This window comes from Procambarus clarkii, chromosome 20, assembly GCF_040958095.1.
Source record: "Procambarus clarkii isolate CNS0578487 chromosome 20, FALCON_Pclarkii_2.0, whole genome shotgun sequence".
Classification (NCBI taxonomy): Eukaryota; Metazoa; Arthropoda; class Malacostraca; order Decapoda; family Cambaridae; genus Procambarus; species Procambarus clarkii.
Window position 1 is genome coordinate 16,866,030 of NC_091169.1, and position 25,348 is coordinate 16,891,377.

A 25,348-nucleotide genomic window follows, 5' to 3' on the forward strand; every position below is an offset into this window, starting at 1 on the left:
GTGATGTTTTCTTGTCTCCTTGAAGCATTTGCTCTTTTTGCCTCTGATTTTCTTTGTTTCCTTTATCCTCCTTTGACCTGCATTAGCTAATATATACCTTATGATAAGGCCCTCTTCTGTTACTTTAGGTTACTTTAGGTTACTTTATGGTCGATTCATCCCCCCATATAGAGCATACAAAGTTTTACGTAACGCTCAATTTCCCAGGTTGCCTTTCTAGCCCATATTCTGTTGAGAATTCCTGCAGTCTGTTTCTGCCCCCTTCTCTTCTCCTTTGCTATGTGTGTCTCTCTGTGGCTGTAGCTGATTTTTTTTCCTCTCCAAATCCAGCCTTGCACTTTTCGCTACCTGCTGATTTGTTGCAGCAGCTATTGATCCTGCTGATTTGTTGCAGCAGCTATTGATCCAACTGATTTGTTGCAGCAGCTATTGATCCAACTGATTTGTTGCAGCAGCTATTGATCCAACTGATTTGTTGCAGCAGCTATTGATCCTGCTGATTTGTTGCAGCAGCTATTGATCCTGCTGATTTGTTGCAGCAGCTATTGATCCTGCTGATTTGTTGCAGCAGCTATTGATCCAACTGATTTGTTGCAGCAGCTATTGATCCAACTGATTTGTTGCAGCAGCTATTGATCCAACTGATTTGTTGCAGCAGCTATTGATCCAACTGATTTGTTGCAGCAGCTATTGATCCTGCTGATTTGTTGCAGCAGCTATTGATCCTGCTGATTTGTTGCAGCAGCTATTGATATGGCTTTAATACTTTGCTTTTAACCCTGATAATGTAGCTACTTCAGCAAATGTTTGTCTGTTCTTGTTTCCCATTTATCAGTCACATTCACGATGCTTTTTATTCACTCTTACTTATCTCTTTCTTTGCCTCCTCTTCTGTCTCAGAAGAGGAAGCAAGCAAGAGGAGGCCACCAATGTTCCCTTACATTTCACTGATTTTTGTTCTATTCTGAAGCCCGACATTTTCCTTTCATTTGTGGATTATTTCCCTTCGATTCGAGAACCGCCATTGAAACCTTGCAACAAGAACACATATGTGATAACATCCATCTGATCACAAATGTTTTATCATTCATGCAAACACTCAAACGACAAGGCCGACGGGTACTTATCAACTGGGTGCCAAGTCATGTGGGAATAATAGGAAATGACATTGCAGACGAAGCTGCAAAACTTGCTACTATTATATAGACTGTGGGTTGGTTGGTGTTGTCGTCGTTGATCCTTCTCTATGGACAACCCAACCCACAACTCGGCAGAGTGCTTATACTAGGAGATCACCCTTGGCGCTTCTGGCTCTTGGAGAGGGGCTCAACGTCACACGTTCAGGGGATGCGGCTCCAACACTTAGCCTCGTTGTCACGTGCACACACCCACTCGAGCCGCTGTGACTCCCCACTCTCTCCTTATGAGATATGATCTCCTCAATCCCCCTATGACTTACCAGTATTACCTCCTACCCTGTCCACAGCAGTGGTTCATGGTTCTTCCTCTCTCTCTCTCCTTCTTTACCACCTCCTGGGAAGCCTCACTAGGACAAGGGCAAACACCAGCAAATTGTAACACATTTACTGAACAAAGCACATACACGATACATACACACATCTAATAATAATGAATCCTATACTCTATAATATCCAAATCAGGTTGCACTCCAATACCATCAGAACTCTATTATCAGCTTATCAAGTGGTATCCCAACTCCTGGTTCACCACCTGGTACTATTAACCTCCTCAAGTTGGTCAAGCCCACACACTGTTGCACCATCAGCAAGATAACATATATATATAGAAAACCAGCATTTGAATGCAATAACATATACCAGTATAAATGTTCATTGATACTTCAATATAAGAAACTCCTTGACATAAGGATGCCAACAGTCACTCACCTCTCACTGCGTCTTGCACGCTAATGACAACCAAACACTATCAACTCCCTACTAGTAATCCACCAGAACTTCCCCTTCCACCTCTGGAAGTTCACTACCCTATTTCTTTAGGTTCTTCCGGGCTTCACTACCAGGATCCTCTGCAGCTCCTCCAGGCTGCTATCATGAAGTTTCCTTGAGCAACTACGGTGCTTCACCCTTCTGCTAGGTTCTTCCACAGCTCTCTTGGCTGCTACACCACCTCTACAGAAGCACGTGACACTCCTCTTCACTGCTGCTTCTCCTCACAGCTCGAGGTCCTCTGCTTCACTACCTTGGAGTCTCATCAGCTACTTCCTCTGCTGGCTTCGAAGTTCTCAGCAACTTCTTCCCCAAAGAACAAACCTGCAACCCATCGACACTCCAATAAAACGTTCCCCTTTAACACATAAACAAAAATAACCACACAATATGCTTGCCTCAAACCTCTATCTGTCCTCTACATACAGTGAGAGTGGACTCCCCCGTTTTGGGCGGGTCCATACTCCACCTCGCCTGGCGGCGGCGTCCTCACTCGCTGGGAGGGTCTTCCTCCATCCGGAGCCGGCTCCCTCAGTCGTCCGCCAGCGCTCAGAGAGGACGGACGTCGCTCCGTGTTCCTCCCTCTTCACTCTCCTATTTCAGGCCTTCTGCCTTATTAAAACATGTCTAACTTATAAATAAACATCGCTACTGTCGCTGGGCACACGACCAAACTACAAGTAATCACTATGAACTGGCGTTTATCGTGCTTACCACAGATTAATTGGTCGAGGGCGCTTTCCCTCTGACGGCGTCTGGTCAGGGCGCTCCCACGCAGCCCACAATAATGCTTCTGGGCGATTTAATATCTGCTCGTCGACCAGGACTTGAGACCACAACGTTCCCAGCTCGATTCCACAGCTGGTACGTCCGCACACTTCTCTTCTCTGCGAGATATATCACTAGGGGTTCCCTTCTGGCGGGAGCTCAAACGGAGCGCGGCTTCCCCCTGCGATGTCTGGCACTCAAGTGAGGTCAAGGTCCTCCGGAAGCGAGCCTCACGCCTCCAGCAAGGTGTCCACATCTCCTAGCCAGTCATTTATCTATTTCCTTACTTACTGCCCATAATCTTAAATTGTTTTACATATCCAACCAGCCATTTTTCATATGGGTTATCACCTCAATATTTGCTAGACCTTCTAGTTAGGTCAGGCTTGCTGAATAACTCTCAAGAAGGGAGACTCGTTTCTCCTGCAGGCTGAGATCATAACACTCCCCTCCCCTTATTTTTGAGAGTTATTCTAGTGGCTAGGCTCGAGATAACGCATCAGCCACTACATTGTCTCGCCCTCTTATGTGCGTTATCACCAGGTCATACTCTTGGAGCGATAAAAACCATCTGGTTAATCTCTGGTTTGCATGCTTCATTTTCTTCAGGAAAACTAGGGGATTATGGTCTGTATACACCGTTACTGGGTGTCCTCCCCCACTCACATACACTTCAAAATGTTTCAATGCCATCACCAGGGCCAAAGTCTCTTTCTCGACTGTACTGTACGACCTCTGGTGCTTAACGAACTTCTTCGAGAAGAAGGACACGGGGCGGTAAATTCCATCATTCCGCTGCGTCAGTACAGCTCCGGCCCCTATATCACTGGCATCTACAAATAACGCAAACGGCGCTTTAAAATCTGGCGACACTAGTACAGGTGCCTCAGTCAACAGTCTTTTGGTCTTCTCGAACGCTTCTTGTGCTGTTCCATTCCACTCCCACTTCTTGCTCTTTGATAGCAAACTCGTCATAGGAGCGGCTATGGTGGAGAAATTTTCACAGAACTTCCGGTAATATCCAATCATACCGAGGTATCTCAACAATTCTTTCTTACTCCTGGGCACCGGGAAGTTGTCAATGGCCTCCACCTTTGTTCTTACCGGAGCAACCTCGCCTTGCCCTACTATATATCCAAGGTACTCCAGGCGGGCTCTCCCGAACTCGCTTTTTGCCAAGTTGATCGTCATGTTGGCCTTCTCCAAACGATCGAACAAATCTAAAAGTCGATCCACGTGATCCTTCCAGGAATCAGCGAACACCACAATATCATCGATGTACACTGCACATCCGGTCGCGCCTTGTAATACCTGATTCATTACTCGTTGAAAACAACTACCACTATTCTTCATTCCGAACGGCACCACTTTATATTGGTACAAGCCGTCGGGAGTCACGAACGCTGAGATCCTCTTGGCCTCCTCAGACAGGGGAATCTGGTAGTATCCCTTCAACAGGTCTATCTTCGAGACATACCGTGCACTCCCAATCCGATCTATGCAATCGTCAATGCGCGGTATCGGAAACGAGTCAGCGACCGTGAATGCATTCACTTTCCTATAATCGGTACAGAACCGGTACGTGCCGTCACTCTTCTTCACGAGGAGGCACGGCGAACTCCAGTCACTGTCGCTAACCTCTGCCAAGTCGTTATCTAGCAGATACTTTACTTCTGCTCTCATTGCCGCTGCTTTCTCCGGGTTAACTCTGTAAGGGTGCTGCTTGATGGGCTCAGCACTCCCCACATTCACTTCGTGCACCGTTCCGCGGTGTCTTCTAGGCACGTCCGTGAATAACGACTTATTCCTCCGTAGGATCTCCACTAGCTCCTGGCGTTGGTCACCCTCCAAATGACCCAGACGCTCACCTATCTTGGCCAGGCTTTCTGTATTTGATATCTTCGCGCCATCGGCCCTCTCTAACTTACAGTTCTCCTCTTCTATTCCTTTGCCGTCTCCTCCACACAGCACCGTCGCCTGCAATGGGGTTTCCATCGGTTCTTCATCGCCTAGAGGCTTATCTCTGTCATAGTACCTCTTTATCATGTTCACGTGGCAAACCTGTGACTTCCTCGGACGATCTGGCATGTGGATTACATAATTCACATCCCCTAATGCCTTCTGGATGGTATATGGTCCACAAAATCTCGACTCGTATATACTTCCTTTTACCGGTAGCAAGACTAACACCTGATCTCCTTCTTGAAATTTCCTGCCCTTCGCCTTCCTGTCGTGGTACCTTACCATCTCTGCCTGGGATGTCCTCAAATTTTCCTTGGCCAAATCTCTGGCCCTAGAGAGTCGCTCTCTAAAGGTCTTCACATATTTTCCCACATCCACCTTAGGCCTATCCACGGTGAGCTGCTCCTTCAGCGCGCCCACTGGGCTCCTCACGGAGTGTCCGTACACCAGTTGAAATGGGGTGAATCCGAGTGATTCTACTACCGCATCCCTGATGGCGAACAACACGGATGGTAATGCCTCGTCCCAACTACTCCCTTCCTCAGCGCAGTATATCCTCAACAAGCTCTTTAGCGTTCCATGGAAACGCTCCAATGCTCCCTGCGACTGAGGGTGATACGGTGACGAGCGCACTTGCTCTACTCTCCATCCTTTCACAGTTTCCCTAAACAACTTCGACTGGAAGACACTCCCCTGGTCCGTCTGGATAACCTTGGGCATTCCTACCCACGCAATGTAGTTCTGTAGTCTATCCAGAACGGCTCTCGACGTCACTCTTCTCAGAGGGATTGCTTCAGGGAAACGGGTGGCCGTGCACATTATGGTCAGTAAGTACTCATGGCCTTTTCTGGTCCTCGGCAACGGACCTACACAGTCTATCAAGACTCTCTCAAAAGGCTCGCCAAATGCCGGTATGGGCTTTAAGGGTGCCTTTGGTATAGCCGGAGCCGGCTTACCTGCACGTTGGCACGCCAAACATGTCCTACAATATTTCTTTACCTCCTTCCATACGTTCGGCCAGTAGAAGTGCTCCTGCACCTTATTTAAGGTCTTCTTCACCCCCAAGTGCCCTGCCATATCTACGGAGTGGGCTAGTTCTAACACAGCCGCCCTAAACTCCTTCGGCACTAACACTTGGTGCTTCTCCAACCATACCTTATCTGCGCCGGCTTTGTCCGGTCGCCATTTCCTCATTAGTACATCATCGTCCAAGTAGTAATACACGGGGGACTCCGGACATGAATTTCCCCCTTTTGCCTCCCTGACTAGATCTATAAACTCCTCTTTCTGAGCCCTAATCAGGTCCGCTCGGTTCACGCTGAACTTTTCAGGTAGGGTCATTTTCACTTCCTGTCTCCTCGAATCCTCATTCTTCTGAGCTCGATCTTCGTCGAACAGCCCAGACATGTCCATGTTGACCTCCTCCCTTGGTGGAGTCGACACTGCCATATCATCTCCAATGTCTTCCTCGGCGGCTACGTCCGACTCTGTCACTACACAGGCCGGGTATACGATGACTTGACTGTCCTCTGCCTCATCTTCAAGGATGCTGGCTAGATCTGTCTTGTCCGGCGTTCCACTTGTACCGCGGTCCTTCTGGTTCACCTCCGGCACAGCTCTTACTATCAGCTCTGGCAGCACCTTGGACCCACACAAGTCGTTCCCCAGGATCACTTGGACTCCTGGAACAGGTATGTTGGGGCACACTCCCAACATCACCTCCGCCGACAAATAATCTGACTTCAACCGGACAGCACATACGGGCATGTCACTCTTAGACAACAACCCATGAACCTTTATCCTCCTACTGCCAGCTAACAGTCGATCATTTCTTATTAGGCCTCTCAGAATCAAGCTCTGATTGGCTCCAGTATCCCTGAGGATACTAACCTCCACCTCGGGTTGACCTTCTATGCCGACCCAACCTTTACTAATGAACGGCCTATACCGCTCGTTCATCAAATCTACCTTCTGTGGTTTGTCTTGTTGTACATCAATGTACTTCTTCCGGGGATCACATGTCGTCAGGGTCACGACTCTCTTGCCCTGCCGACAATCTCGCATCATGTGACCTGATCTGTTGCACTTGTAGCATCTCATTTGGGAGAAATCTCTCCTATACGCCCCCGAGTAGCTCTGACTCTGCCCACTCGTATTGGAGTTCCTCGGGCCAGATGTACTACTCATACTCTGTGGAGCTTCATTGGACTCTTGTCTCCTCTGCACACTTTTATTTTCCTGCTTACCTCCAGCAGGCGGACTCGGCAACTTTCCTTCCTGGGGCTTAAAACTAGCTGGTCTGCTTGTCTGCCCCCCAAAACTTCTTCCTCCCCAGACTCCACTGGGTCTGCTATTGCTGCGTCTCGCCTCGCTTCTCACTCTGTTCTCCCTTAAGCTCTTGTACGCTTCAGTAATCATATCCGCCCTATCTGCGGCATCTTTCACCTCCTTTATCCCTGCTTCTTGGATCTTGAACTTTGTTTCGGGATGCATCATCTCCAAGAACTTCTCCATGACCATCAGTTGCTTCAGGTCAGCATAAGATCCAACTCCAGCAGCCTCAATCCACTTCTGGAATCGTCTTTCCAGATCCCTTGCTGTCTCAGCAAACGTACACGCTCCAACTTTGATCATCTCTCTGAAGCGCTTCCTATAAGCTTCTGGGGTTAACTGAAACGAGCGCAATATGCTGCTCTTTACTGTGGCATAATCCTGGCACTCTTCCAGTGACAATTGGGTGTATGCCTCCCTGGCTGCACCGGTCAATCTTAACTGGACCAGCTGGGCCCATTCCTCCTGTGGCCACTCCTTGATACTGGCTACTTTCTCAAAATGCTCGAAGAAGCTCTCTGCCTCTTCGGGAACAAACAAGGGAATGTCCTTCTCCCTAACCCTAACCTCTGGTGGGTGTGATACCTGGGTGGTGCTCTCTGGCAACCCATGTTCAATCCTCTGCTCAGCCAAGGTTCTATTCGCTTCTATCTGCATTTGTTTTGTTCTCTCTTTTTCTTTTTCGACCTGGGCTTTTTCTTTTTCGACCTCTAGTCTTGCTTTCTCTTTTTCTATTTCCAGTCTGGTTTTTTCTTTTTCCTTCTCTGCTTCATTTTTCATCTGGAGTTCTAATTTCATCTTTTCCAGCTGGAACTGTCTCTCCTTGTCCTCTCGTTGTTGCTGCATCTGGAGCTCTAACTGGAATCTCTCCAAGCTCCTATTTCGGCTACTCCTGCTACTGCGGCTACTCTTGCTGCTCCTACTCGATCCCTGGGATCTCACTTCATCCTGCCCATCATCCTCCTTTCTACTTTCAGCTCCTTCCTGGGCTCCTTGTTCTGCCGCTTCACTTCTGGCTCTCAACTGCCTCAGGATCTCATCCTTCATCCCAGCTACTTTAGATGCTTTCAACCTGATGCCACATTTTTCTGCTATTTGTTTCAATTGATCCCTCGTGCAACCTTCTAAATCCTCAGGCTTGCCTGACTCCACAAACGCTTGCACCTTATCCATCTTTGTCCTGTGAGTCTTCCCAAGAGAGAGAGTATACACCTGCGATCACACAGTTTATCTATTTCAGCAAGGGTGTACAAATCCACTCTTGGACAGGGTGTGGGTGTGTCAGTTCACTCTCCCGGACACAGGCCCCCAATTTATTATATAGACTGTGGGTTGGTTGGTGTTGTCGTCGTTGATCCTTCTCTATGGACAACCCAACCCACAACTCGGCAGAGTGCTTATACTAGGAGATCACCCTTGGCGCTTCTGGCTCTTGGAGAGGGGCTCAACGTCACACGTTCAGGGGATGCGGCTCCAACACTTAGCCTCGTTGTCACGTGCACACACCCACTCGAGCCGCTGTGACTCCCCACTCTCTCCTTATGAGATATGATCTCCTCAATCCCCCTATGACTTACCAGTATTACCTCCTACCCTGTCCACAGCAGTGGTTCATGGTTCTTCCTCTCTCTCTCTCCTTCTTTACCACCTCCTGGGAAGCCTCACTAGGACAAGGGCAAACACCAGCAAATTGTAACACATTTACTGAACAAAGCACATACACGATACATACACACATCTAATAATAATGAATCCTATACTCTATAATATCCAAATCAGGTTGCACTCCAATACCATCAGAACTCTATTATCAGCTTATCAAGTGGTATCCCAACTCCTGGTTCACCACCTGGTACTATTAACCTCCTCAAGTTGGTCAAGCCCACACACTGTTGCACCATCAGCAAGATAACATATATATATAGAAAACCAGCATTTGAATGCAATAACATATACCAGTATAAATGTTCATTGATACTTCAATATAAGAAACTCCTTGACATAAGGATGCCAACAGTCACTCACCTCTCACTGCGTCTTGCACGCTAATGACAACCAAACACTATCAACTCCCTACTAGTAATCCACCAGAACTTCCCCTTCCACCTCTGGAAGTTCACTACCCTATTTCTTTAGGTTCTTCCGGGCTTCACTACCAGGATCCTCTGCAGCTCCTCCAGGCTGCTATCATGAAGTTTCCTTGAGCAACTACGGTGCTTCACCCTTCTGCTAGGTTCTTCCACAGCTCTCTTGGCTGCTACACCACCTCTACAGAAGCACGTGACACTCCTCTTCACTGCTGCTTCTCCTCACAGCTCGAGGTCCTCTGCTTCACTACCTTGGAGTCTCATCAGCTACTTCCTCTGCTGGCTTCGAAGTTCTCAGCAACTTCTTCCCCAAAGAACAAACCTGCAACCCATCGACACTCCAATAAAACGTTCCCCTTTAACACATAAACAAAAATAACCACACAATATGCTTGCCTCAAACCTCTATCTGTCCTCTACATACAGTGAGAGTGGACTCCCCCGTTTTGGGCGGGTCCATACTCCACCTCGCCTGGCGGCGGCGTCCTCACTCGCTGGGAGGGTCTTCCTCCATCCGGAGCCGGCTCCCTCAGTCGTCCGCCAGCGCTCAGAGAGGACGGACGTCGCTCCGTGTTCCTCCCTCTTCACTCTCCTATTTCAGGCCTTCTGCCTTATTAAAACATGTCTAACTTATAAATAAACATCGCTACTGTCGCTGGGCACACGACCAAACTACAAGTAATCACTATGAACTGGCGTTTATCGTGCTTACCACAGATTAATTGGTCGAGGGCGCTTTCCCTCTGACGGCGTCTGGTCAGGGCGCTCCCACGCAGCCCACAATAATGCTTCTGGGCGATTTAATATCTGCTCGTCGACCAGGACTTGAGACCACAACGTTCCCAGCTCGATTCCACAGCTGGTACGTCCGCACACTTCTCTTCTCTGCGAGATATATCACTAGGGGTTCCCTTCTGGCGGGAGCTCAAACGGAGCGCGGCTTCCCCCTGCGATGTCTGGCACTCAAGTGAGGTCAAGGTCCTCCGGAAGCGAGCCTCACGCCTCCAGCAAGGTGTCCACATCTCCTAGCCAGTCATTTATCTATTTCCTTACTTACTGCCCATAATCTTAAATTGTTTTACATATCCAACCAGCCATTTTTCATATGGGTTATCACCTCAATATTTGCTAGACCTTCTAGTTAGGTCAGGCTTGCTGAATAACTCTCAAGAAGGGAGACTCGTTTCTCCTGCAGGCTGAGATCATAACACTACTAAGAGGAGAAATGTAGACATTTACATACCACAGAGTCTATCACAGATTAAGAAAGTAATTAGAAACAGAGCAGTGCAAAAGATGTACAGTGACCACAACACAGCAGTTGCAACATCAGGATCTGCGGGTTGGTACAAGAATTCAACCAACTACGAACCACTTAGTTTGATGAAAGGGAGCAGTAGAACAACAGAAGTGCACTTACATCGCATCAGGCTTGGATACCCATGTGCATGGGAAATAGGCTTACAGGTTCCGGAAGATGAGAGGAAATGTCAACACTGTAGAGAAATGCCCGACAGACCACTGGAACATTATCTAACACAGTGCACAGTTACAAACCCATAAAGATTTCAACTTAGATTCGACGGAGCAGAAGAAGTTGTTAAACACATATGGCAAAATCTTACTGAAGCGACCATACGAGTCATAAATACTCATACTCCACCCATGTAAAACAGAAACCAGCAACACTTAGTGGGCCAGCCAGAGGCTTAGGGCCCGCGCAGGAATATCCCTGCAAAAAAAAAAAAAAAAAAAAAAAAAATTCCCTTCATTTCTTTTCAATATAGCAACATCAGTGAACTTCCAACAGTGGTGGAAGTTCATCACTTCCACCACTGTTTGATTTTAGGTCCTCAGTGACCTTTTCTAATCCTTCTATTTTTTTTCTATCTCCATTTCCAGTATTATTCTTCCTAGTAAAGTTATATCTGCTTAAGCCCTCTGATCACTTCCTCCTGTAGTTTAGAAATCTACATCTATGGACTCTATAATTTCCTTCATGTTATTTTTTTTATTTTTTTAGCTGTTCGTTTTTCTTTTGAACCTCTAATAATGTTCACATGTTTATATAAACATGTTGCCATGTTTATGTTGTTTGGACGTTCATGTTTATGTCATTTGGACAATTATGTTTAGATCCTTTTTCAAATTATTCATTGAACCCTCCTTGTATCTTTTCCTATTCTTCCTATCACCCTAACCGGCATCTTGCTTCCCTCCCTTAACGGTTTCTTGTGATCACAATACATTATATGTCTCTGTGCAGGCAGTGTCAAGTGAGTGTTTGTCATTTGCAGGTTATATCAGCTGGTGGTTCGAGGGAGACAAGAACCACCTGGCGGAGCACCGGCTGTGATGTCTACATCATTGTTGCCCAGGTTAGTCTCACTGGTTATGTCACCCAAACCTGGGAGCACTAGTGATGCCCAGGTTAGTCTCACTGGTTATGTCACCCAAACCTGGGAGCACTAGTGATGCCCAGGTTAGTCTCACTGGTTATGTCACCCTAACCTGGGAGCACTAGTGATGCCTAGGTTAGTCTCACTGGTTATGTCACCCTAACCTGGGAGCACTAGTGATGCACAGGTTAGTCTCACTGGTTATGTCACCCTAACCTGGGAGCACTAGTGATGCCCAGGTTAGTCTCACTGGTTATGTCACCCTAACCTGGGAGCACTAGTGATGCCCAGGTTAGTCTCACTGGTTATGTCACCCTAACCTGGGAGCACTAGTGATGCCCAGGTTAGTCTCACTGGTTATGTCACCCTAACCTGGGAGCACTAGTGATGCCCAGGTTAGTCTCACTGGTTATGTCACCCTAACCTGGGAGCACTATTGATGCCCAGGTTAGTCTCACTGTTTATGTCACCCAAACCTGGGAGCACTAGTGATGCCCAGGTTAGTCTCACTGGTTACGTCACCCAAACCTGGGAGCACTAGTGATGCCCAGGTTAGCCTCACTGGTTATGTCACCCAAACCTGGGAGCACTATTGATGCCCAGATTAGTCTCACTGGTTATGTCACCCAAACCTGGGAGCACTATTGATGCCCAGGTTAGTCTCACTGGTTACGTCACCCAAACCTGGGAGCACTAGTGATGCCCAGGTTAGTCTCACTGGTTATGTCACCCAAACCTGGGAGCACTATTGATGCCCAGGTTACTCTCACTGGTTATGTCACCCAAACCTGGGAGCACTAGTGATGCCCAGGTTAGTCTCACTGGTTACGTCACCCAAACCTGGGAGCACTATTGATGCCCAGATTAGTCTCACTGGTTATGTCACCCAAACCTGGGAGCACTATTGATGCCCAGGTTAGTCTCACTGGTTATGTCACCCAAACCTGGCAGCACTAGTGATGCCCAGGTTAGTCTCACTGGTTATGTCACCCAAACCTGGGAGCACTATTGATGCCCAGGTTAGTCTCACTGGTTATGTCACCCAAACCTGGGAGCACTAGTGATGCCCAGATTAGTCTCACTGGTTATGTCACCCAAACCTGGGAGCACTAGTGATGCCCAGATTAGTCTCACTGGTTATGTCACCCAAACCTGGGAGCACTAGTGATGCCCAGGTTAGTCTCCCTAGTTATGTCACCCAAACCAGGCAGCACTATTGATGCCCAGGTTACTCTCCCTAGTTATGTCACCCAAACCTGGCAGCACTATTGATGCCCAGGTTAGTCTCACTCCTGCCAGCCACCTAAATCCTACCAATTAGGACTTGTCCAACAAACACTATACGTTTATCTAACTTTTAATTGGTTGTAAATAGGTCACACCAAACCTTTTAATGTGAAGTATATTTTTAACGTTATTTTATACATTTTTACTAATATACAAATTGCATTTTTATAATGTTTAATTTTGCTTACTTTAAAATAAGCATAATTACTTTGTGTATGTAGTCACCTACTTGTACTCGCCTATTTATGCTTGCGCGAGTTGAGCTCTGGCTCTTTGGTCCCCTCCTCTCAACCGTCAGTCAACTGATGTACAGATTCCTGAACCTACTGGGCTCTATCATATCTACATTTGAAACTGTGTATGGCGTCAACCTCCACCACATAACGGCCTAATGCATTCCACCTGTTAACTACTCTGACACTGAAAAAGTTCTCTCTAATGTCCCTGTGTCTCATTTGGGTACTCAGTCTCCACCTGTGTCCCCTTGTTCGCATATAACCTGTGTTAAACTGTTTATCATTATCTACCCTGTCAATTCCTCTGAGAATTTTGTAGGTAATGATCATGTCTACCCGAGCTCTTCTGTCTTCTTGTGTAGGAGGTGCATTTCACGCAGCCTTTCCACGTAACTCATGCCTCTTAGTTCTGGGACTTCTTGACCAATTTCGTCTTTTGATAAACAAGGTACGGGCTCCATGGTGGGGCGCATACTCCAGGATTGGTCTTACGTATGTGGTATACAGGGTTCTGAACGATTCCTTACACAGGTTCCTGAAGGCTATTCTGATGTTAGCCAGCCTCGCGTATGCTGCAGATGTCATTCTTTTTATGTGGGCTTCAGGAGACAGGTGCTCTTAGCCCTTGTGTTCGTGGGGTGCTCCTAGCTTCTGAGGATTCACTGGGCAATCTTGAAACTCAAGTGCTTCCTGTTTCCTGATCCCCAGTGTCACGATCCATAGAGAAAATGCTTGATATATCTTGGGCATCCTCCAGTGATTTCTCTATGTGTGTGTGTTTTCTGCAATCTGCAAACATGTAATAAATCAATCAATTATATTGTATAAAATAATAAAAGATGTGAAGAAAGAAGAAAATACTCAAGTGTTCTGATGGAATGTGTACGGTTTTCTATAAATAGCTTTTTATTTTCTTCTCGAAGGTTATGGGTCCCTACAATATCATTAGATGTGTTACCCATAGTTCAAAATATGCAGTTCTCAAGACATTCATTAGTTATATAAAAGTCTAATAGACAAAAGACAGTAATACAACAATAAACAGAGAAGAAAGAGAGAGCCAAGATATCAAACAAAAGTATTCATAAATTGCAAGGCTTTCAAGTCTACGACACTGCTTTCGCAGCTTTATTACAAATTGGTCAGGTCCCGCCAGCTTATTGTCTCATTGTCCTTAATCTGAATCAAGAGCAATTATTAACAAGGTGTTAAAAAATGTCACCTGCATCTCTAACACAACAGGGGAGAGAGGCAAAAGACTGAGAACAACAGGCAATAGAACCTCCCGCTCCTACAGATACCTACACCCACCACGGACAGAGACGTAACCAAACTACAACTTACAAGGACTGAGAAGCAAAATCCAAGAGATAAAACTGAAACTTAGACATACGGTCGAGAAAAGACAGAGATGCAACCTACAACGCGTGGAGAGTAGGACCCTGTCTTCCCAGAAGGGATATAGTAATAAAGCCAGCTGTTGTTGTTGTTGTTAAAGATTCGCTACCTGGAACATAAAGTTCCAAGTAACACGGGCTATGGTGAGCCCGTAGATGAAAAGCCAGCTGATAAAGGGGGACCAGTAGTGATATGGAAAACAGACAAGAACAAAAGAGAAATGCAACGCCAGTTGGGAGATACTTTAACCTATAAACCGACTAGCAACCTCCCAGGCAGCATTAAGAAACGCACAGACGAGAAGGAGGAGGAGACTACTAAAACTTTACTCCTAATTTCAATGGAACAATATACAGGCATACCAAGGGAATGGTAATAGGAGCCTCGAGTAGCGTAGCAATAGCAGAAATTTTCGTCTACATAATCTTTGAAAGGAGGAGAGTGGAGAGACGGAATGCCTCGCTAATCTATTGTCGATATATTGACGACAACTTTGGGATAATAGAAGGAGAAAACAGACTACAAGAGTTCTTCCCATGGACAAACACGGTACACGACAACCTGAAAATCACCCTCAAGAGGAGCGAGACATCAATCCCATTCCAAGACACCAGAGTATATATCGGCGAGAGACCGAGAACCTTGCAAACGACAGCCAACTACAAGCCGACAAACCTTCTCGCATACCTCAGATATGACTCAAGCTACACACAAGCACTAAAAAAATTACTTTCCTTTTCAGTAGGTCTCCGGCTGGAAAGGATAACAAGCATGGAGGAGGACCTGTCACCACAGTTCTACAACCTCTGGAGACGTTGCAGGGGAAGGGTATACCCAGAGCACATAATGAGAGAGGCCGCAGATTAATTGGGAAGCCTGGACATAAATCGCCTCCTACAAGCAAACATGAATCGGAGACGACAGGATGGATGGATCCTATCAGCCCCATTTTACCCATGTCTAGCCAGACACCTGCAGACAAAAATGAGAGACCTGTGGCAGTGAATGGAAACAAATTACGGTGAGCAACCAGCCTGGCGAGCTTTCCCAGAAACACTACCGATGACAGCCTGGAAGAGAGGAAAGTCCATCAAGGACGACCTATTTAGAGCGAAACTCAATGGAGAATAGAGAGGTACCTAACGAACCAAACCAAACCTAACCTAACCTGACCAGAAAAAACCTGGCCCGACTAGACCGGACATAAAAACTGCACATAAAATAAAAGATTAAGTGTCCAGGGTTAGGAAAGCCCCACATGTAAAGGAATAAGACTGTCAGAAAACCTTTGGCACAGTTCCCCATAAGAGACTGTTACAAAAGTTGGAGCAACAGGCAGGAGTAAGAGGTAAGGTTGTCCAGTTGATTAGGGAGTATCTAAGCAACAGGAAACAGCGAGAAACTGTGAGGGGGGGGATCAGAGTGGTGAGATGTCACCAGCGGAGTCCCACAGGGCTCTGTACTTGGACCCATCTTGTTTCTGATATATGTAAACGATGTTCCAGAGGGTATAGACTCATTCCTCTTAATGTTTGCTGATGATTAAAAAAATTATCAAAATAATCATGACAGATAAAGATAGATAGAGCTACAGGATGACCTGGATAAACTGGAGGAATGGTCTTGAAAATGGCTACTAAAGTTTAACTCAGAAAGTGTAAGGTAATGAAATTAGGCGAAGGGAGCACGAGGCTGAACTCAAGCTACCATCTGGGAGGTAAATTCCTGTCAGAATCAATTGGAGAGAAAGATCTGGGGGTTGATATCACACCAAACCTGTCCCCTGAACGCCAACATCAAAAGGATATCGTCAGCGGCATGTCCTAGTTTGGCCAACATAAGAACTGCATTTAGAAACTTGTGTAAGGAATCGTTCAGGACCTTGTATACTACTTATGTCAGACTTGGAGTATGCAGCTCCAGCCTGAAGTCCATACCTATTTAAACACTAGACAAAATTAAAGAAGAGTCAGAGGTATGCCACTAGACTAGTCCCGGAACTGAGAGGAATGGGCTACGAGGAAAGGCTACGGAAGCTAAACCTCATATCCCTGGAAGACAGAAGTGTAAGGGGAGGCATTGTCACCACCTACAAAATTCTCAGAGAAATTGACAGGGTAGACAAATATGAGCTATTTAGCATAGGTGGAACACGAATTAGGAGACAAAGGTGGAAACTTAACACCCAAATGAGCCACACAGACATAAGAAAGATGTTTTTTGGTGCCAGGGTAGTTAACATTAGGCAGTGATTATGATGGAGGAAGACTCCATACACAGTTTCATATGTAGATTTGATAGAGCCCAATAGGCTCAAGAATTTGTACTACAGTCGATTGACAGTTGTGAGGCGGGACCAAAGAGTTTAAGCTCAACCCACCCCAAGCACAACTAGGTGAGTAAACACATAACACACAGCAACTATGACAGAGATCTAGGAGGGACTGGATATGGAGGAGGAGGCTAATGGCAACATAGAGAAGGTTTTTCAGGCTGGGCATCTACAAGAAGGAAAGGAAACGATTGATGAAGGTAATGCTCATGAATGAGGCAACAAAGGAGAAAATCCTATCCAGGAAAAGCAGACTTGTGAGGTTAGAGGGATACGAGGACTTCTTTCTGCAAAGGGACATGGCGAGAGAAGAGAGAAGGATGCAGAAGCAAGGTGGAGATGCAAAAAAATGGGTGGAGATATGGGAGCCACAGGTCTCAGCCTAGTATCTCCAGGAACCTCAGGAGTGGGAATCCCCCCACCAGCAGGCCAGCACCCCCAGGGAGGATTGTAACAGACGTCTGCCACCATCCGACCCCACAGCCATCCCCCACCAATCACCTGCACCTCTCCAGACAGTAAAGTTCCTCTTCAGACCATGCCCTCCATATTCCCTGACCTCAGGCCCCCCATACTTCCCCCGATGCCCTTTTCCCTCCCCAACCCCTACCCCAGGTCTTCCCTGTTCCCGCACCCCATGCCCTTCCGAGTTCCCCACCCCAAACTTTCCTTCCTACCCCACCCCCCTCCCTCCCCGCCCCCCTCCACAGGCTCCCAACTCCACGCCTCCCTGCCATCCCACCAGTCTCCCCTGCATACTGTTACAGCCCTTGACGCCTTGGTAGGATTCTTTGCCTGCAGTGATCAACTATATATGTTTCGACCTCATCTTAAATTTGTCTAGGGGATAATAAATATATAAAAAGGCTATTAAAAGTGAAACACTGCCATAAAAGGGACAAACAATCTACTGTGCGTAAGCGTGACAAACATATCAACATATAAATGGTAAAAATATAACAGCCAAAAATATTCTTCAACATGTAATAATATCATTAAATCCTTACTGAACATAGACCATATTCTCCAACACATGAATTAATAAATGGGATATTACACAATAGTCTACCCAAGAGAATTAACTAAGAAATCAGCTAAAATAACAATAACCACCGACTTAACACTAGTACATGTCTCCTCCCAATCAGCTCAGCCACGCTTCTGACTCAGCCTCCCGCCAGCACACAGGCGTCCTACCAAAACTTCAACTAAGCAGCCACATGAACCCTTGTGAAAACTCTACTGACAAGATGTAGTACTAATAACCATTTAATCAGTAATCTTAAGAGTATATAATACTGTTACAATAATCACATGAATTTATTACACTCAGTAACAGGAAATAATCAAGGTTGAAATATAAACGCTAGCTTGACAACCAGCCGCACTCTGGACACAACCAAATATGGCCATCCCCCCACACGGAGAAACCACACTAACGTGCACAAGCCTATCAAAAATAATGCAACTCAGGCACACTACAGCATGCTACAATATACATCATACAATATTATATAAATCATACAATATTAATTTGATACACAACTGTATACAATGCTAGTATAGTATATAGTGCTTAGCAACTGGATATTAGAACAGAACAAGGAAAGTATAAAATGCTAGGCATCATTATCATGATAATGTTAGAATCAATGCAAGATTCGTAACACATACCCCAACCCGTGACCTCCCACCATATGCCCCTCCTGCTCCCCCATCCAATGACCTAATTAACCCCCAGACCCCCTCAGCCATACCACCTCAGGCCCCTCTAACCCCCTGGTACCAGATCCTCCCAGCCCCCTCACACCCCATATCCTCCAGGTCCCCCTTCATAGGCCCTCCTATCCCAGACACCCTTTGCTCCCAACTCCAGTGGAACCAACAGAAACTGAGAATGGACAGAAGAGTCAGCTTCAAGGTCATAAACTCAAACATAGATGGGATTACAAGCAAGACCAGTGAACTTAGGGAAAGAACACATGAAGTAAACCCAGATGTAATTCGACTCACAGAAACAAAACTCTCAGGAATCATAACGAATGGGTGTTTCCCCAAGACTACACTGTAATAAGGAAAGAGTGGGAAGGAAGGGGAGGAGGCAGAGTGGCTCTACTGATGAGAAAGGAATGGAGTTTCAAGGAGATGGTTATTCCGGGCTACGAAGGGTTTAGAGACTGCTTAACAGGCACCATGACTATGGGAGGACCAAGGGCAAGGAAGTAGCAGTGATATATAATCCACCACCAAATGAAAGAGGACCAAGGCAAGAGTATGGCAGTAACACGGCAGTTAACACTGTAATTGAGAGAGCGGCCACTGCTGCCTGTAGAAATCCATCCCATCTGCTCATAATGGGGGACTTTAATTATGGAAGGATAGATTGGGAAAACAAGGAGCCACATGGAGATGAGGTAACATGAAGAGCGAAACTGCTGGAGGTGGCGACTAGAAACTTCTTAAGTCAGCATGTCTAGGGTCTCACGAGAATGAGAGGCAATGATGAACCAGGAAGACTCGACCTAGTATTCACTTTGAACGATTCAGAAATAAGGGGAATCAGTCTCGAAGCCCCCATAGGGTATGAGTGACCACAGTGTACTGTTGTTTACGTATCTGGTCGAAGAAGAGTTAATGTACTCAAGGAAGGGACCAGAAAGCAGGAGGCCGGCATTCTGAAAGGGAAACTATGAGGAGATAAGAAAATTCCTAACTGATATAACTTGGGAAACAGAGCTCAGAGGAAAGTCAGTTCAATACATGATGGACTACAGCACACAGAAGTGTAAAGAAGAAGTAGACAAGTTCGTCCCAGTCCAAAAGGAAAAAATGAAATGCAGATAAGATACCCATGGTTTAATCAGAGATGTAAGCTAGCAAAACAACTAAGTAAAAGGGTGTAGAGAAACTAGAGGAACAACAGAACACTAGAGAGCAGAGAAAGATATCAGAGCGCCAGGAATGAATACGTTGGGGTGAGAAGAGAGATAGAGAGGCAATATGAAAATGACATAGCGAGCAAGGCAAAGACTCAACCCAAACTGATGCATAACCACATCATCCTGTTCCTTTCAGTAAAGGGACAGGTAATGAAACTGGGGATAGGGGCAGAAAGATTCACTACAAACGACAAGGAAGTGTGTGAGGAACACAACACAAAATTCCAGGAGGTCTTCACCTCAGAGCAAGGAGAAGTCCCAGAGATAAGAGAGGGAATATCAAACCAGACACCACTAGAGGAGTTTGTGATTACCAGTGGGGAGGTGAGAAAGCATCTGCTAGATTTAGATGTGACAAAGACTATAGGCCTGGATGGAATCTCACCATGGATTCTAAAGGAAGGAGCAGAAGGGGCAGCTCTGTGCCTGCCACTCTCCATGGTGTACAACAAATCACTGGTAACAGGAGAACTGCCAAACATTTGGAAGAAGGCCAGTGTTGCCCCAATATACGAGAAGGGTGATAGGCAGGAGGCACTAAACTACAGGCCAGTGCCCCTAACTTGCATTCCATGCAAGGTGATGGAGAAGATTGTGCAAAAAAAGTTAGTAGAATATCTGTAGCGAAAGAACTTTGTAACACAACATCAGCATGGGTTCAGAGATGGTAAATCATGCCTGACAGGTTTAATTGAGTTCTATGACCAGGCAACAAAAATTGGGCAAGAGAGAGAGGGCTGGGCAGACTGTATATTTCTGGATTGCCAGAAAGTCTTTGACACAGTACCACATAAGAGACTAGTGCACAAACTGGAGATGCAGGCAGGAGTGAAAGGGAAGGTACTCCACTGGATAAGGGAGTACCTAAGCAACAGGACACAGAGTCACTGTGAAGGGTTAGGTCTCGGAGTGGCGGGGAGTCACTAGTGGACTCCCACTAGTGACTCCCCTAGTGGAGTCCCACTAGTTTTCATTTCTTTTGAAATGAAAATGACCATTGGGAGTACTAAAGGCTGTCAACTGTTTACTTTCCTCATCAAGGGGGATCTGCCAGAATCCCTGCAACAGATCTAACGTTGAGAATACTTTGTTCTGACCTATATTTTGCAACAAATCATTTAGGACTAGAAGTGGGAAACGATCAGGTATAGTCAATCTGTTAAGCTTCCGATAATCGATTACAGGTCTCCCCGTACCATCTCGCTTTGGTACAAGAATCAATGGGGCGTTCCATGGCGAATTACTCGATTCATATACATCACTCTGTAACATTTCCTCTATGAGTCTATCGGCTTCTGCTCTCTGAGAATGGGGTAAACGATATACTGGTACATAAATTGGCATAGTTCCTTGCTCAAGGGGAATTTTATGTGTAATAAGAGGAGTGAGACCTAACTTTTCTCCTGGTAGAGCTACAAAGGCTCTCTTCCTGTTCAAAATTTCCAAAAGCTGAACCACAGAGTCAGGGAAGTCAGTCGGACTGAGGTGTTGCGCTTGCACCTCTGGTTGAGATCCACGTTCTCTTGGTGTGAGAGTACAAACAGTATGATCCATGCAGACATCATCCACCACTCGCACCGGTAACGAGTAATGGGCAAAATCTACAACATGGGTGCCAGACTGGAGATGGATGTCGGCATTACTAGTGTTTGCAATATACAGTGTAACGGTACCATCCTTCACTGTGTGCCAGGAGGGCTCAACAAACGTACCGTTCACTTTACACGTATCACTTTCCGCAATGACATCTGATAACTCAGACACTCCCTGAACCTTAACTCTTACTCTTACTCTGGTGAAAGAATGAGAGTGCAGCACAGTGTCAGTAGCTATTGAACCACTGACTTCAGAGATGGAAGCTGCTAGACGAGCAAGACAACGAGAATCAGTTAGGGCATCCCATTCCAGTAGTTCTCGATACTCACTTTCCTTAACAACTGCACAACTACGGTGCTTCATTCGAGTGCCTGTTTTCTCGGGTATGCTACTGCGATGAGGATCTGACAAACCTACGCTAGCGAGTCGGGTGTCGACAAAATTAACGTAATCTGATTGAAGGTTAAACTCATGGCCCTGTCGATACATGACACACAAGGGTATGATGTGGTCATTAATACTAATGTTCCAACGATTGGGAAACAATGCAATATTTTCATCAATCATGGTGTACAGACCCATGAGAATGTCACCAGGAAAATGGATATAGTCAACAACTAAATAGGTTATAGAAAGTGTGACGTCATCTAACTTGAGTGGAAGGTCAATTTCTCCCTGAACTCTTACTGTATTTCCTGAAACACCACTTAGAAAAGATATGGGTGACTTTCTTACTAGAGTAGGGTGCTTACTTGCTTAGTAAGCAAGTAAACTTACTCTCTGAGAGCTGATGCTAGATAATTAATTTTTGCACCAGAGTAAAAATGGCTGAGACAAGGGGGGGCCATCACTTGAGACTGGACATGTTACTACTTGTGATTTGTGGTGCCTAGGAAGTCTGCGTCTCGTCTGGGTCAAATTCACTGTGGTTTCGTCAACATCTACAACCGGTAGTGAGTCAGTGACCTCCTCTGTCAAGTGTCCAAATCTATTTTGGGAAGCTACTGAGTAAACAGGGAGGGCACTAAGACTGGCTAACTTGAAATGGTTAGCAGATGGCTTTGGGAGTTTCCCGACGACATGGAATAAACAATTTGAGTTCCAGAATTCTGTGATCGATTACTATAATTGGACGTTGTATTATGGCTGGGCTGGGAGTTCTAATTACAAGAGTTCTGATAATGTCTCGGATGCTGAGCACCTCGCCATGACTGACCGTGGGAATTACGAGGTGGGGATGTCCTTTGCCTAGCTCTACAATCTTTTTTTTTTTTTTTGAGATATATACAAGAGTTGTTACATTCTTGTACAGCCACTAGTACGCATAGCGTTTCGGGCAGGTCCCTGGAATACGATCCCCTGCCGCGAAGAATCGTTTTTTCATCCAAGTACACATTTTACTGTTGCGTTAAACAGAGGCTACAGTTAAGGAATTGCGCCCAGTAAATCCTCCCCGGCCAGGATACGAACCCATGACATAGCGCTCGCGGAACGCCAGGCGAGTGTCTTACCACTACACCACGGAGACTAGACCGTGGTCTAGTCTCCGTGGTCTAGCCTCATGGCAGAAATCTGCCATGAGGTGACCAACTTGTTTATGGTACTTGCAACATGGGAGCCTAGAATTATTGGGTTGATGAGGAGACCGAGAGAATTGTCTAGGGGTGATGATCGAGGAGCGGACCAACAGTCCCGTGCAAGGTAATTAGTCTTACCACAATGCAAACATGAGGGAGAGGATGGTCGAGGGCTATGGCGTCTCGGCAACCTATGAGGAGGAGAACTGGACTGCAGGATACGACCATGGGTGCTGTTCTGCGACCAAGCATTTTGAGAGTTTGTAGGAGGATGCTGATGGCCTGTTACTACATTCACAGTGTCAGAGGATAGCAACAGTTGAGCACTTTGGGGAGCTAGTTTATCAGTGGCATTGTTGATAGCCTCAAACACTCCACCAATTTCATCTTTAACTCCAAAATTTTGCTGCTCGATGATCGGTTTAGTATACTCTGGGGCAAAATTAAAGTCCCAAATGCTATCACTTTGGCATTGCCTGGGGGGTCAGTGTCTTGTCCATATCTACCCAAGAGGAACTAAGCATGGCAGTCTCCAAGGCATACAGATACTGATCGAGACGGCTAGTAAACGCAGTGAATTAGGATTCACCAGGTTGAATGGTGGCATTGGCAATTTTCATTACTAACCTATACGGGTCGAGGTCTCCTTTGTTAATAAAGCGCCGGCGAAAGAAATCCTTAAATTCTGACCATGACTGGAGGCTAACAATGGCTTTCTTGTCTACCACAAAACGTGCATCACCTTTGGTTGTGTCAACGGCTGTCCGAACAATTGCGAAATATTCAGCATCAGTAGGCTCAGAAAAACGGGCCTTGGTTTTTGCCTCAACCTTGCTAAACCAGGACTCTAACAAGCGAGATTCGCCAGCAAAAAGTGGAATGACCATTTCCTGAACTGACCTCTGGACAGTAGCACAAGCAATTGCTCCATTGGAGGCAGAAAAAGTTTCAACAGTGGAAGGCATTGTCACAGCCGTGGAAGTAATGTTTGAACACAGATTATAATTAAGTGCACCAGGCATCAGAAATAGAATACACAAAAATAAACACTCAAAAAATATCAAACTTGACTAATGTAAGGAAAGGGCAGAAATAAAATTATTAAATTGGACTAGGCAACAAAATAATTCAAAACAAGCAAAATTGTGTATTAAATTAGCAATCTGGTATGAAAATGGCTGGAATTAGAGTTATGTAAATTAATTAAACCAGGCTAAGCACTGTAAATAAAATTATAAAACTGGGAAGAATTGCAATTTTGATAAAAAAAAATTCAACACAACAAGAGGCAATACAGGAAATATGGATGTAGCACAGAAACTAGCCACAGATATATATATAAATTGCTATGGTAATATTAGAATGTGAAATATTGAAGGAATAAATTTCAATTTTAGGTCTGGAGAAATTAAAAAAAAATGTTATTGTGCAAGTCCTTAACTGCTACTAAAACAATGATTTCTTACTTCTCTGGACTTTGAATTTACCAATAACACTCTAGTAGCACAATTAATACTCAATGAAATTACTGTGAGAAGCAGGAATGTTGAAAATGACTCAGAGAAATTGTGAGAGTGGAGTATGTAGCCAGCTCCAATATTTAACAAGTCACTGAATGGTTAATGCATATATGATGATTTGCAATCTAACAGTGGCCAACACAAAAAACCGCGACAAGGAGTGTGAAGAGGCACATGCATGGTTTGTTTACAATTGGTGCGGCGGCAGGTAGCGCTCTTAGTGGCCGTGTGTGAAGCTCTTGTGGGACCCTGCACTGGAATTGATGTTGGGAGTGCGACGATAAACGCTGAGATGACGATATTGCGTCGATGGTGGTGGAGGAAGCACTATTTGCTAGGCAGGAGTTCACAGCAGAGTGATGTAGCGGGACAACCCGTTCTCGCACTTGCTTATAGTCAATATTGGCTTATTTAATTAGTGCATATGTGACATACTAATTGATTGTGAATATTTTAGTTTACCTTGAAAATCTTCATAGAAAACACCGACTTCATCTAACCTTCTTAGTATGTTAAGATAAGCATCTTATTGCTTCTTATTTGCAATTATTACTTAACCTATCAACGGTATAGGTTAAGTAATAATTGTAATTAAAAAGCAATAAGATGCTTATCTTAACATACTAAGAAGGTTAGGTGAGGTCGGTGTTTTCTATGAAGATTTTCAAGGTAAACTAGTATGTTTAGTATGTCACATATGCACGTATTTAATAAGTCAATATTGACTGTAAGCAAGTGCGAGAACGGGTTAAGCAGGGAGCTGTGGCGATGGTGAGAGGTGGCGAGGTGTGTGTAAACTGGTGGCGACACTAGTCAGACATTTGGAGTCCACCAATTATTCTCAAATAACAGTACAACACACGATGATCAGTTGATACTTGCGACGATGTCTGACGACGATTGCAGTAGCTGCAAACACTCACAAGGCTTGATGCTGTCGGCTTTGGTG

The 25,348-nt window shown here is 45.5% G+C and overlaps 1 protein-coding gene across 1 annotated transcript in view; it reads left to right on the plus strand.

Moving 5' to 3' along the window:
- Window positions 1–25,348, plus strand: part of LOC123755252 (ionotropic receptor 21a) — a 273,589-nt gene that overhangs the window by 70,141 nt on the left and 178,100 nt on the right. The window contains exon 3 of the mRNA XM_069327997.1: window positions 11,413–11,493. Within this exon, the coding sequence (XP_069184098.1) occupies window positions 11,413–11,493 (81 nt within the window). The remainder of the gene's footprint in view (window positions 1–11,412; window positions 11,494–25,348) is intronic.